Source organism: Ipomoea triloba, chromosome 11 (assembly GCF_003576645.1).
Source record: "Ipomoea triloba cultivar NCNSP0323 chromosome 11, ASM357664v1".
Taxonomy (NCBI): Eukaryota; Viridiplantae; Streptophyta; class Magnoliopsida; order Solanales; family Convolvulaceae; genus Ipomoea; species Ipomoea triloba.
The window spans coordinates 13018416-13030825 of record NC_044926.1 but is presented as its reverse complement, the minus strand read 5'-3'; the positions used below and the strand labels follow the sequence as shown (position 1 = coordinate 13030825).

The 12410-nt window shown below is 38.3% G+C and overlaps 2 protein-coding genes across 2 annotated transcripts; both read right to left on the bottom strand.

Moving 5' to 3' along the window:
- Positions 1-2676: 2676 nt before the first annotated feature.
- Positions 2677-3087, bottom strand: LOC115995937. Its single transcript, XM_031235086.1, has one exon. The coding sequence runs from the start codon at positions 3085-3087 to the stop codon at positions 2677-2679; it is 411 nt and encodes a 136-aa protein (XP_031090946.1).
- A 51-nt stretch (positions 3088-3138) lies between these two features.
- LOC115995936 (protein FAR1-RELATED SEQUENCE 5-like) lies at positions 3139-3948 on the bottom strand. The gene has a single exon (XM_031235085.1). The coding sequence runs from the start codon at positions 3946-3948 to the stop codon at positions 3139-3141; it is 810 nt and encodes a 269-aa protein (XP_031090945.1).
- Positions 3949-12410: the final 8462 nt, after the last annotated feature.

The following is a 12410-nucleotide window of genomic DNA, read 5'->3' as shown; positions in this document are numbered from 1 at the left end:
TCAATCATTATGGCCTATTGGTTCTTACCTCATAGTTAGGGATGGCAATGGGGCGGGGCGGGGGCGGGGGATATATCCCCCGCCCACGCCCCCGCAATCCCACCCCACTCCCCATACCCGCACCCGCACCCGCGCGGGTTTTGAAATTCCTTCCCATACCCGCCCCCGTGGGGATTTTGCGGGTGCGGGGAATACCCATTATGTAACATTAGTCATTAATATGACACTTGATAAATAATTACTATATTACCATCACACGGTGGGCTCCCATTAATTAGAGAGAAAGCTACTAGTAGTCTGCTAAAGTGATAATTAAGTAACTAATAAAAAAAACATATAGTAATATACTAATAGTAATAACAACAACAATACTAATAATAAATTTTTAATAAAATTTATACGTTTAAACTATTTTTAAATTTTAAAAAATAATTTAAGAATTAAATAAATAACATAATACTTTGAGCTAAATACTAATAACACAAAATTATATATATATATATATATATATATATATATATATATATATATATATATATATATATATATAGAATAAGGATCGAATGAGAACACATAGTTAGGTGAGGAGGTGTGGACTAATCTAAGCCGTATATTTAATCAATCCAGTGGTTGTGGGTGAGTTGTGTTTTATTTAAAAAAAAATTAGCCGCTCTCATTTTTTTACTAAGTATATGATGGGGAGGGGTGTTTTGGTAATTTTCTTTTAGCAATTCATTTAAAGTTCAAGAATTAAAAGTAAAATCAGTTTTCACGGGAAAAAATTAAAAGTTAAACCTTTGTTCGTTCTTCTCCGAAGGGAAAACAGCCCATAGGCTCAACTGCGCTGTTTCTTCATCGGGTATCCTCCATTCGTTTCTTGGTGGTTGTTCAGAGTTTCAGCGGCATGCCCGGCAACGGGGAGTCTCGTCCGAATTCTCGCCAACGGGATAAACAACCGGAGACCGGAGGTATATTTTTCGGCCCACTTTTGTGTGCAAACTAGGGTTTTAGAGCTTGCGTTTAAGTTTCTTTTCCCAGTGATGGATCGTGGTCACTACTACGTTATAAGTGTGGATTTGAAGAAGATGAAGATGGATATCATAGATAATTGTCCTACTATGGCTACTAACAAGTCCAGATATGGCAATGCTCCTGCAGACTTGGTAAGGGCCCAAGTATCATTTCATATTTGTATTGATTCCAATTTCGCCTCCGGGGCTGTGGTGCTTTGTTTTCTGTTGGCATTTTGTGATGGGGTGGGGGGGGGGGAGGGAAGAGGGGGGCGGTGTGCCTCATGATGATATTTTTTGTGCATGAGGGCTGATTTAACTGTGCATTTCAGATTATGTAATCGTGCATTCCCGGCTGACTTATGTGTTTTCCCGAAATTAATTTATAATTTGTAAGGTGAGTTATTCTGTCTAACTGGTGTGTTCTGTTTGGGCGTTGTAGCAAGCGTTCCTTGCCTTGTTTTTTGTGGGTGTTCATCTTCATGATAGGGCGGATCGTGTGAGACGCTTGAAGCCTAAGCGTATGCAAATGTCTTGGAGGGACGGGTCCGTATTGGAAGACAGTGGCATTTATACTATGCGCCACATGGAGTCTTATTTGGGTCAGGGTGTTTCCAGTTGGGAGTGTGGTATAGTCAAAGGTGACAAGAACATGCTGAATGATTTGCGTAAGAAGTTCATGCATGATATCTTGGTGTTAAACATCAACACGCACAAGCATTTTGTAATTCAATGTGCGTTAGAGTATGATCGCAGTTTGTTTGGTCGTGCTAGGTAGCATTCATGGAAGGTTGTCCTTTTTTGGATGTGTTTATAAACTTTAAGTAGGTGGTGGTTTTTGACTTGTATAGTCCACCGTTTGGTTTTTTGGGTTTATGTTGTTCTAGTTGTTCGTCTTTTGTCTATTCGAAGGCCTTCACTTTAGCAATAGGGTGTAGGGTACATTTGACGAAGTAAATGTAATTGGGTAGTACTAATGCATTGACCTTGTCTGATATGTAATTTTGTTCATAAAAAAAATGAAGGAAGAATTTTTTGTTTTTTTAACAGTGATCATAGTTTTTGAGGAAGTTATAAGCACATATGCTGTCCGAAAGTGTGGCATTGGAGTTCCATATCTCTTTTTAAATTCTGATCCGTTTAACTATATTAAAGTCTGTATTTTCGCGATAAGAAATGCTTGGGGATTGGGTTCCAGATGTATTGCCTTTCTCCTAGAATAATCCATTGCATTCTTGGGGTCCCGAAATGCGCAGTGTGGGCTGGTTAATGTGTTCCGCCTTGGTGGCCTTTCTCATGGAATGAACTCTTGCTTAGTGGGGTTTCTGGATTGCACGGTGATGGTGTTTACTGTAGTTTTTCTCTGCACATTTCGTCCTTCTAGATTGCACATTAATGCGGGGGTGGATGCACTGGAAGTGGTTTTGCGCTGCACAGTCAGCTATATTTGCGTAATGTTAATTTGGGGGGGGGGGTGTATTTCTGTATGACTAAATAAGGGTGTTTTAATGTCATATAAGTTGGATTATATCCAGAAACAACAATTACAAATACTGAATTGAAAAAAATTGATATGTCAATCCTCTAGGCAGGATTCCTAATGTTTTGCAAAATAGTTGGGTGTGATGAAATACATTGCAGTAGGTAATATTCCAAATTTGTGTAATCATGTCACATTTGTGCAGTTACGGCTATCATGGTTTCCATATTTGTCACATTTGTGACAACGGCGTGCTCGTTTCGCTCCCGCTTCTATTGCTATCTCCCGTTTGCTTTTTATCCTTTTGCCACTGCCCTTGGTTTTTGCCACAACAGGGGGTCGGATGTACACATCTGCCTGTGTTACTGTTCCGCATAGCTCCTCAATGATTTTTATATTTCTCCTGCTTCGCTCGGTTGGGCCATGGTCTAACATTAAAGCTTGCTTGTGCTCCCGGAGCAGGCGTGTGAGTGCTTCCATTTTCTTGTTGTCCCCACTGACTAACCCCACGCATGAGTGTATTTCTCTCCACATTTGATTTCTGATAGTTTGGGAGTTGTCCTCTATTGAGTTTTGGTCTGTGTCTATATTATCCATGCTTGATATTGGACGGATGCAGGCTTTTCTTGTCCACCGGGGCACTATGTACTAGGCGGGAATGCGATCTATTCGGCAGTCTTTGAAAATGAGGAATATATGGCGGCATAATAACCCAACACGCGTAAACATCCTGCAGGTACAGCTTATAGTCTCATCATTAGGATTGTGGGTAACACATAATACGGTGTCATCATCTCTTTTAATCTCATAGGAATCTATTTGCCCATTTTTCGCTATAGAAATCACACTGCATGAAAAACAACTTTTCTCAATCTCGGTTTGTACCTCGTGAAATATAGATACTGTGTATTCTGAAGCAGCATGACGCTCTAGCAGTAGAGGGGTTTTGAACTTGGCGAAGTGGCCTTCACATGCTGCGTTCAATTCAGCTTCTTCATATCGTTGTGCATCGAGTGCACTCTCGAAATGCATTAAGAACTCAACTAAGGTTGAGTGGTTGCTGAAGAATCGTCCAAATATACTGTTTTCTCCTTTTGAACGGGACGTGGTCCGTATTAATCCACCCATATCCATGTCCCTAAAATAGGCGGGGATCCAAAATGAGCGCAACTCAAACATTTCTTGAAACCAGGTTGACTCCACTAACTCGTAGTCCTCCATTAGACCCTTCCACTTCTCTTCAAATTCATCTATGTTGATCATCTCATTCCAAACAATTGCATTTAATTTCCTACGGAAGACGTCATCCTTTGCTAGAACAGGCCCTGCCTTCTCCCCCAGTTTTGTCATTATATGCCACATGCAAAAACGGTGGCGCGTGGCTGGAAATACCTTCCCGAGTATGACCCTAATCGCCGGGTCTTGGTCTATTATGATGTAGTTTGGTGCATGGCCCATTGCCTTGTTAAAATTATCTAATAGTCACTCGTATGATTCTTTGTTTTCCTTTGCTATCAGCCCGGCTGCAAATGTAATGCATCGCTTGTGGTTATCCACTCCAGTGAATTGGACGAACACTAACTTGTACCTGCGCCGGAACCGTTGAGTATAGGTTAGTGGTCAGGGTTGAACAGGTGCACAATTAAATGTAGCATGTTGCACGTTATTAAATCCTTTATTGCACAGTAGGAGTAGTATAAATGCACACACCTGTTCGTACTGTATGTAGCATCGAAGGAGACTACGTCCCCAAAGTAAGCGTAATTACGTCGTGCCGTTGGGTCCGCCCAGAATACACAGTTTAAGTGTTGCTGTTCATCAATATCATAATCAGAATAGAATGCTGGGCATACCTCTCTCTTCTTGAAGAATTTGTCTATGAGTAGTTGTGCATCGTGCCCCTTTAGGTATGCTTGTAAGTCTCGCTTGAAATTGTGGAAATCAACAATTGTTGCTCCCACAGCTGAGTAATTCCCTACCATCTCTTTGTATAGTCTATAGGACTTGATGGGTCCAATATTGGCCTTCACGCAATTAGCTATGAATGTTTGGTGTCCTATATCTAACTTGCGATTGGACTTCAAGAATTGTTTTGACGTCTCTGAACATAAATAGTGGTTGTGTCGCTCATCAAGAATGGAGACTATAAACTCTCCCTTCAAATTCCTTTTCATCACCATTCTTGCCTTGCACCCAACCCTATTTGTTATCCTGCGTTTCTTTTCACGTGGTGGGCTATGTTTTCCATCATTCACGATGAATGTTGCTTGTTTCTCAACATTCTTATACCCTTTGCGGCTGCATACCAAATATTGTAGTGTAATATCACCTTCCCTATTTTTCCTTACTGTGCTTTGTCTCACATCAAAACCTGCCACCCCTGCGTAGTACTTGTAGAAATCAATTCCCTCTTGTATTGTGCCAAAAATTTTTCCTAGGAAGGGTGTGAGTGTTCTTTCACATTCCAGGGTCCAATACTTTGTGGAGCCTGGTGAAATCTCCAATCGGCACCCGCTGGTGTTGTTGCTGTTCAATTCGTCTTGACCTGCATTTTTGAAAAATCAATAACGCAATAGTTTTTTAGTATCAATTTAACTTTAAGTTCTAACCACCCCACGTTACTGCAACAAAGATTCCAGGTTAGTATTTTTCATATTTATAAGTGCGTTGTTGCAGTCATGGCGGTCCAAGCGGGGTTGTATGTTTTCATATACTTTTGGTCAACAATAACATGCAACCAGTATTCTGATGTCTCAGGTGTGATTGCACAGCTGTCAGTATTATGTTGCCTATTATCTTCTATATTGGTGCTAATTAGGAAGCACTGTTTTGCACGGTCAACTGCAAATCATCACTTGATCTATGGAGTTAATCTCTCTCTGGTTATTCACGTGGTTGAGAAATATGGGAGCAGTTATTATCATATTCAGACTACTCCGTGGTTGGTTTTTAAGAATTCTAACAGTGCACTTCACCAACTCCACCGTTGTGCTATATTAATAACAAAAGGATCTATGGTCTACATATTATGGTTCATCATTAATATGGGTAAGGCATTACGGCTGATTGTGGGTGGTTTTCCATGTGCGGAACACCGTATCTACCGAACCCTTGGTAGGAGTAGTTTGATGGATTTACATTCCAGTAAACCAACATCATAGGGGTTTTGGACACACCATACTTAATCGCTAGGGGGAATACAGACCTGGTTGCATTGTGTGGGCAGTCGGTGCACAGCGCTGAATCGCGGAATGTACTTCAGGGTATCCTTGCGGTCTGGAGTCCGTGAATTGCTATGGAGAGTCTGGTGTGTTTCTATATGATTTCTGTTTAAAAGGGGAAGACTCTGGTGTATTTCCATATGAGTCCTATCTAAACAAGGAGGTTAGTCCCATGCAGTATGGGTTTGTCCCAAATTTGCACTGAAGCCCTTGTTTTGTATTTAAATTACATTATGTGTCTTTTTAAGAAAGGGTGGTAGCCTTTTGATCGAATCAAACGCGTCGGATTCATCAACTGATAATCCTTCATAAAAAAATTAACTGATATAGTCGAAGTCCGCTCTGTGCTATTGCACACCATAATATTTAGTGATGCATTAAATCTAGATCTGTGGTGTACAATCGGGGGTGATCTCGTCTTGGTTGATTATGTTCACAAATGATGCACATCAATTACTAATCAGTGGAAATTACAGACTGTTATAAGTTTAATAATAAAATATCTGTTGCCAAAATCATTCCACAGGTTGGCATTCTGTTGTTTTGGGAAGAATTAGAAGTATCCATTAACATTTTCAAAGCAAGCATTCTGTTTTTTGTTCTCATTGGACATTTGGACAATTACGACTGTCATGCTGTCCTAATAGATTACATTTGCGGCAAACACGCATTGGCTTTGATCCATCCAGTTTTACGGTTTTTGTGTAGGCACTCAAACCGGAGTGCGTAGGTCCGCAACGCAATGGTGCAATAAGGTGTTGAACATGGTGTAATCGACTCCCATAGGCACTGTAGTCGTTGAATTCGTTTTCACCTGCAGTTTTTGTTAGGGTTATATCAAATTAATATATTTTTCATAGTTGTATGTGTATCAACCCTGTGGGTGATGGTCAGTGGGTCAGGTCTCATGGAGAGGCGCACGTTACCTAATACTATGTTGCATTTGATGACCTCTATCGTTGCACAGCAACCTTAATGGCATTACGCTATCATGTCCGGTGTTATTCAAAACCCCACATGTTATTCGTGTTTCTGATTAAAGCGCCTCTGGTCTAGGCATTCACATGAACACCCTCTACGTATGAATTATTCCGTTCATGGATTTTATCTTTTCACAACCCTTTCGTAGTCGTAATTCTATTGGAGTTGTGATTGAATAATCCGGCATGGTAATGTACTCATTAGGATCACGCTTAATCATTGAAGGAAACATACCTGTTTGCATTGTCTCTCCTGATCTTGCACGGCACCAAGATTGGAGGATCGAATACAGTGTAGTTTCTGCAGGTGGTCGTCTATGGATCACCATGGAACACGTCTGGGTGTTTATAAATTTAGTTATTAAAAGATAGAGTTTAGGATTTAGTGTAGTTTACGGTATTGACCCTATGGCATTAGTTATCAATTAACGGTAGTGCTTACTAGTGTAATCTTAGCCTTTAGATAAAAACGAACGGATGGGTTAGATTATTCCTCATATCCTCGCCTAAGGCTAGGTCCTCACCTGATCCCAGACCTACATATATATATATATATATGTATATATATATATATATATATATATATATATATATATATATATATATATATATATATATATATATATATATATATATATGCGGGATCACACGCTTAATCATTGAAGGAAAACATACCTGTTTGCATTGTCTCTCCTGATTCTTGCACGGCACCAAGATTGGAGGATCGAATACAGTGTAGTTTCTGCAGGTGGTCGTCTATGATCACCATGGAACACGTCTGGGTGTTTATAAATTTAGTTATTAAAAGATAGAGTTTAGGATTTAGTGTAGTTTACGGTATTGACCCTATGGCATTAGTTATCAATTAACGGTAGTGCTTACTAGTGTAATCTTAGCCTTTAGATAAAACGAACGGATGGGTTAGATTATTCCTCATATCCTCGCCTAAGGCTAGGTCCTCACCTGATCCCAGACCATATAATATATATATATATATATATATATATATATATATATATATATATATATATATATATATATATATATATATATGCGGGGGTGGGGCAGGGATACCTCCCCCCACACCCGCCCCCATACCCGCACCCATTACCCAAATTATGCGGGTATTTTATTACCCATTGGGACGGGGATGCGGGTAACCCGTTGGGTGCGGGTAGAATTGCCATCCCTACTCATAGTTCCAACTAGCAAAGTGCAGAATGGCAACAACAAATAATAATTGCCCAGCCACTTGTCATTTTGCCAATTGGCAACTGTCCAACACCTTCTAATTTCAATTCAAGTCAATTGAACAAAAAAAAAAAAACAAAGAATAAATGAATAAATTAAGTCTTAAGAGAAGTAGGCTAGTTACAACAATTAGGGCAAGTGAAAAACCAACTCCACTACTCCCAACTCCACTGCCACTCATGAATTCTGCAAACAGAAAAATACAAATAGATTAAAAAAATTCTCAAATTAAAAAATTCTCTAATTAAAATAAAGTTAACTAGTTAGTAGTTACCTTTTTCTAATCTCTCAACCTCATCCAGATTTTCTTCCACTGTAATGGGTTGATTTGGCAACCTCATCCAATCTTATGCACAAATAAGTGTTTCCACTATCCTAGGAGTTAAAGAACTCCTAAATGCATGCATCTAACACTCTTCCACTAGTGCTAAAAGCAAATTCAGAGGCTATAGTGGAAATGAGAACAACAAGAACATCCCTAGCCAACTGGGAGAGGATAGGAAACATATTATTATTGACCTTCCACCAATTTAAAATGTCAAAATCAAGGCTTTCATCCTCCACAAGTTCCTCACTAAGGTATATTTCTAACTCAATTTTTTGCCTCCCAATTGACCACTCTCTGCTCCTTGTTTTTTTAATTGAGATTTCAATTTAGATTGTGGTCTACCAGTGGTGACAAATTCAGAGTGGTATGTAGCAGTGACAGAAGCCTCTTGCACAGCAGTAGTAAAAACATAAGAACTGGGCACATAGTCATTATACAAAATTTTCAAACCAGTCAAAACATTGTTATAACAAGATTTTCCTTTACATCACCATACAGTTGTGTGAACTGGTATGGCATGTTGCAACTTTATCCATTGGATCCAATATATTTGCATAAAAGATGATGAAATTTATTTTATCAGGATCACCCGAATATTTCTCAAACTTCAATTTCATATTTGAACGCATCAACTTAACAAAGGCAGATTTAGCTTCCACCATTTCAGACAACATGCAAGACAAGTCCAAAATTTTAGAGAAGAAATTATTGGTAGTCACATACAAAGAACCAAATATCCTCAGAGTCATTTCATAAAACATTTAAGCAAGTTGACCATATACTCAACAGAATACCAATCCATAAAATTTGGGACAGATTCACCTAAAGTAGAGGAGAATGAACTATCATTTTCTTCATAGGCCTCAAATACCTTTTGATATGTGAGTGCATTCTTAAGCATCAAATAGGTTAAATTCCATCTACTTGGTACATCAATAGTCAAACTAGACTTGGCTTCTACCCCTATTAAATTAGCAAGGTTCCTGAATTTTTTAGCCTAGCAGCAAAATTTCTCACATATCTAACTGCACCCCACACGTTCCTCACAAAATTGTCTACATCCTTTAACTTATCTTGGACAATCAAATTTAAGATATGTGCAATGCATCTCATGTGCACATAAGTGCATTTCACAAAAGAAACCCCCCAGATAACTTCTTTTTGAAGAAACTCATAGCATTGTCATTACTAAATGCATTGTAAATAGTCATAGTGAATGCATATTTTACCCCCCCCCCCACTCAAGCAGGCAGGTTTCTAGGACTTTAGCAATGTATTCCCCCATATGTGAGGTGACAGGGACCAAGGAAATAATCTTTTTGTGTAGCTTCCACTGGTCATCAATAAAATGTGCAATGATGCACATATAATTTATTCTTTGGATAGAAGTCCAATTGTCCAAGTATCAGTTGTGATACTAACTCTTTGTCAGCAAGTCCTAAATAGTTTCTTCATATTTATCCTCTCATCAGAAAAATCTGATAAATGTCCCTACTTATAGTCCATTTAGATGGGATCTTAAATCTAGGACATGCAAGAACAATAAAGTTCCTAGACCCTTGTCCCTCTACAAATCTGAAAGGAAGCTCATCAATGAGTATCATTTCTACTAGAGCCCTCCTAATTGCATCTTGATTGAACACCCAAGTACTTAAGACCACCTCATTAACCTTAGGCTTGTGCATCGGGCGGGTTCGGACAGTTCAGATATAAGAATGGCCTACCCGATCGAATTTCGGTTTGTGTTATTCTAATCCAACTCGTCCAATTTTAGTTACAAAACCTACGGATATATATATTTTTGGATTCGGTTTATTGAAATCGGATTTAGAATTTATCCGAATTTCCTATCAATATAGAATAGTGTCTGATTCTCAGGGCAAACAAGGAAAGAAATAGAAGAACCTCAACAGCAGCAAATAAAAGGTAAAAAAAATTACAAATTACAACCTTTAACTTAAAATTTAAAAGTTAAAAATTAAAACTTACATAAAATTTACAAATTAAAACTTAAAACTTACAAATTTACAATTAGGCTTAGGCGATAAACACACCCTGGATTTTGGGAGGAATGAAATTGTGAGGCAGCTTGCCTTTTCCTTTGCCTTCTTTTATACCAGAATATCATATCCAATTACACTAAGAGTAACAACAAAACCCCCAAAATTGCACCCAAAAAAATTATATCAGAACCCCTAGATGTAGTGTGTGAAGGAATAGTTGGGCTTGGGGTAGCTCCAATTGTAGACTTGCAGGTGTAGTGTTTGGAAGAGGAGTGGAAGTATCATGTGGCAAAGGCTTTGAGGGAATAGAAGGAGATGATGCATGAGGGTAGAGTAGAAGAAGATGAACTAACAGTGAGAGGTGCAAATAATGGAGTGCTGCGGATGCGCAAATGAGAAATTAAGGAAATAATCAAGGTTTTGTTGGCTGCTAGTTAATTATGTACATATATATAAGAGTTTATTACCGAAATGGTCCCTCGACTATTGTAAAATTATCAATTTGGTCCTCGATAAATTTTCGTGCCCAATTAAGTCCCTCGACTTAGAAAATTTTAACCAATTTGGTCATCCGTTTATTTTGTCGTTAAACATCCGTTAAAATCGGGACCAAATTGGTAATTTTGCTATATAGTTAAGGGACCATTTCAGTGAAAAATTAATTACCAATTTGGTCCCTTGGCTATAGCAAAATTACCAATTTGGTCCCTTGACTATAGCAAAATTACCAATTTAGTCCCGATTTAATGGATGTTTAATGGCAAAATAAACGGAGGATCAAATTGGTTAAAATTTTCAAAGTCAAGGGACTTAATTGGGTACGAAAAATTGTCGAGGACCAAATTGATAATTTCGCAATAGTCGAGGGACCATTTCGGTAATAAATTCTATATATAATTATGCGCACACACACACACACACACACACACACATATATATATATACGCACACGCGCACACACACACATATACCTACGACGTCGTATATACATATACATACATAAACTAATAAACCTTCTTTTTCAGATATTCGGGTGGGTCGAGTATATTTTATATCCCCCACCCGAATTAATCAACTCATAGTTATTTCAGCTCGGATTTCAAAATATTGGGTTCGGATATCCACACACTTGATGGTTTCATATCTCGGGTCGGTCGGGTTATGCACATGCCTAATTAACCTCACTATTTGGACTAGGACTAACCACGGGCTGAATTGAAAGAAGAGATTGTCTAACATCTTTGGAGTGAGAATTCTTTAGGTAGTTAAGCATATGGTGCCTTAAGGAAGATGTGTCATTCTTTTTTGACTCACAAGAAAATAATTCTGCACAATAAATACTCTTTGTTTTCATAACCATGCCATCACTGTCTTTGATCTTCTCAAAATGATCTCATACTTTGGATCTGGATTCAACTTCCTTTCTCTCTTTTTTTTTTTGAAGGAACAGATTGAAGAAGAGGCACATGCTGCTGCTGAGATTGATTTCTTTCCACAACTTCTACTTCCACCAGTAGGTTCCTCACTAGATACTATAGGAAGTTGCCCAGTTAAACTAATACTCTCCATCTTTACATATGGGTATTAGAAATCAGTAGGGAAAAATAAGAATAAAAAATCAAGTCAGTATAGTGCAGTTAGATAGTTAGACTCATACAATCAAACACAGATACACATTTAACTGATTTAAGGGTCCATAATTCCATAAAAAAAAATTTTAATTTATTTTAGAACTTCAAAAGTTCATCATTTAGGGGCTATTAGGGCTTCCACATCAATTAATCATGTATTGACAACGGGTCTTGCACACCCCTAGCATTAGCATAAAACTTAGTAGAGTTGAGTTTATGTACTGATTTGTAGTTGAACGTCAAGTACTTCATCAATCCACATTTTTGAAATGCCCTAATAATTTTCCTCGCTAATTCCTAGTCCGTCATGTACTGCATATGCCCTGGTTAGTCGTTAGCAACAAATGGGGATGAAGATGAGTTTCCTTCGACAATTATTTGTGAAGGTATGAAGGTTTTAGAAGGTTTTGAGTCCAAAAAGATTGTAGAGAGTTTGAGTGTTTGAAATTTCTTTTTGAAAGTGTTTAAGAAATTTGGAAAAACTTGATTTTTTTTTTTTTTAAATA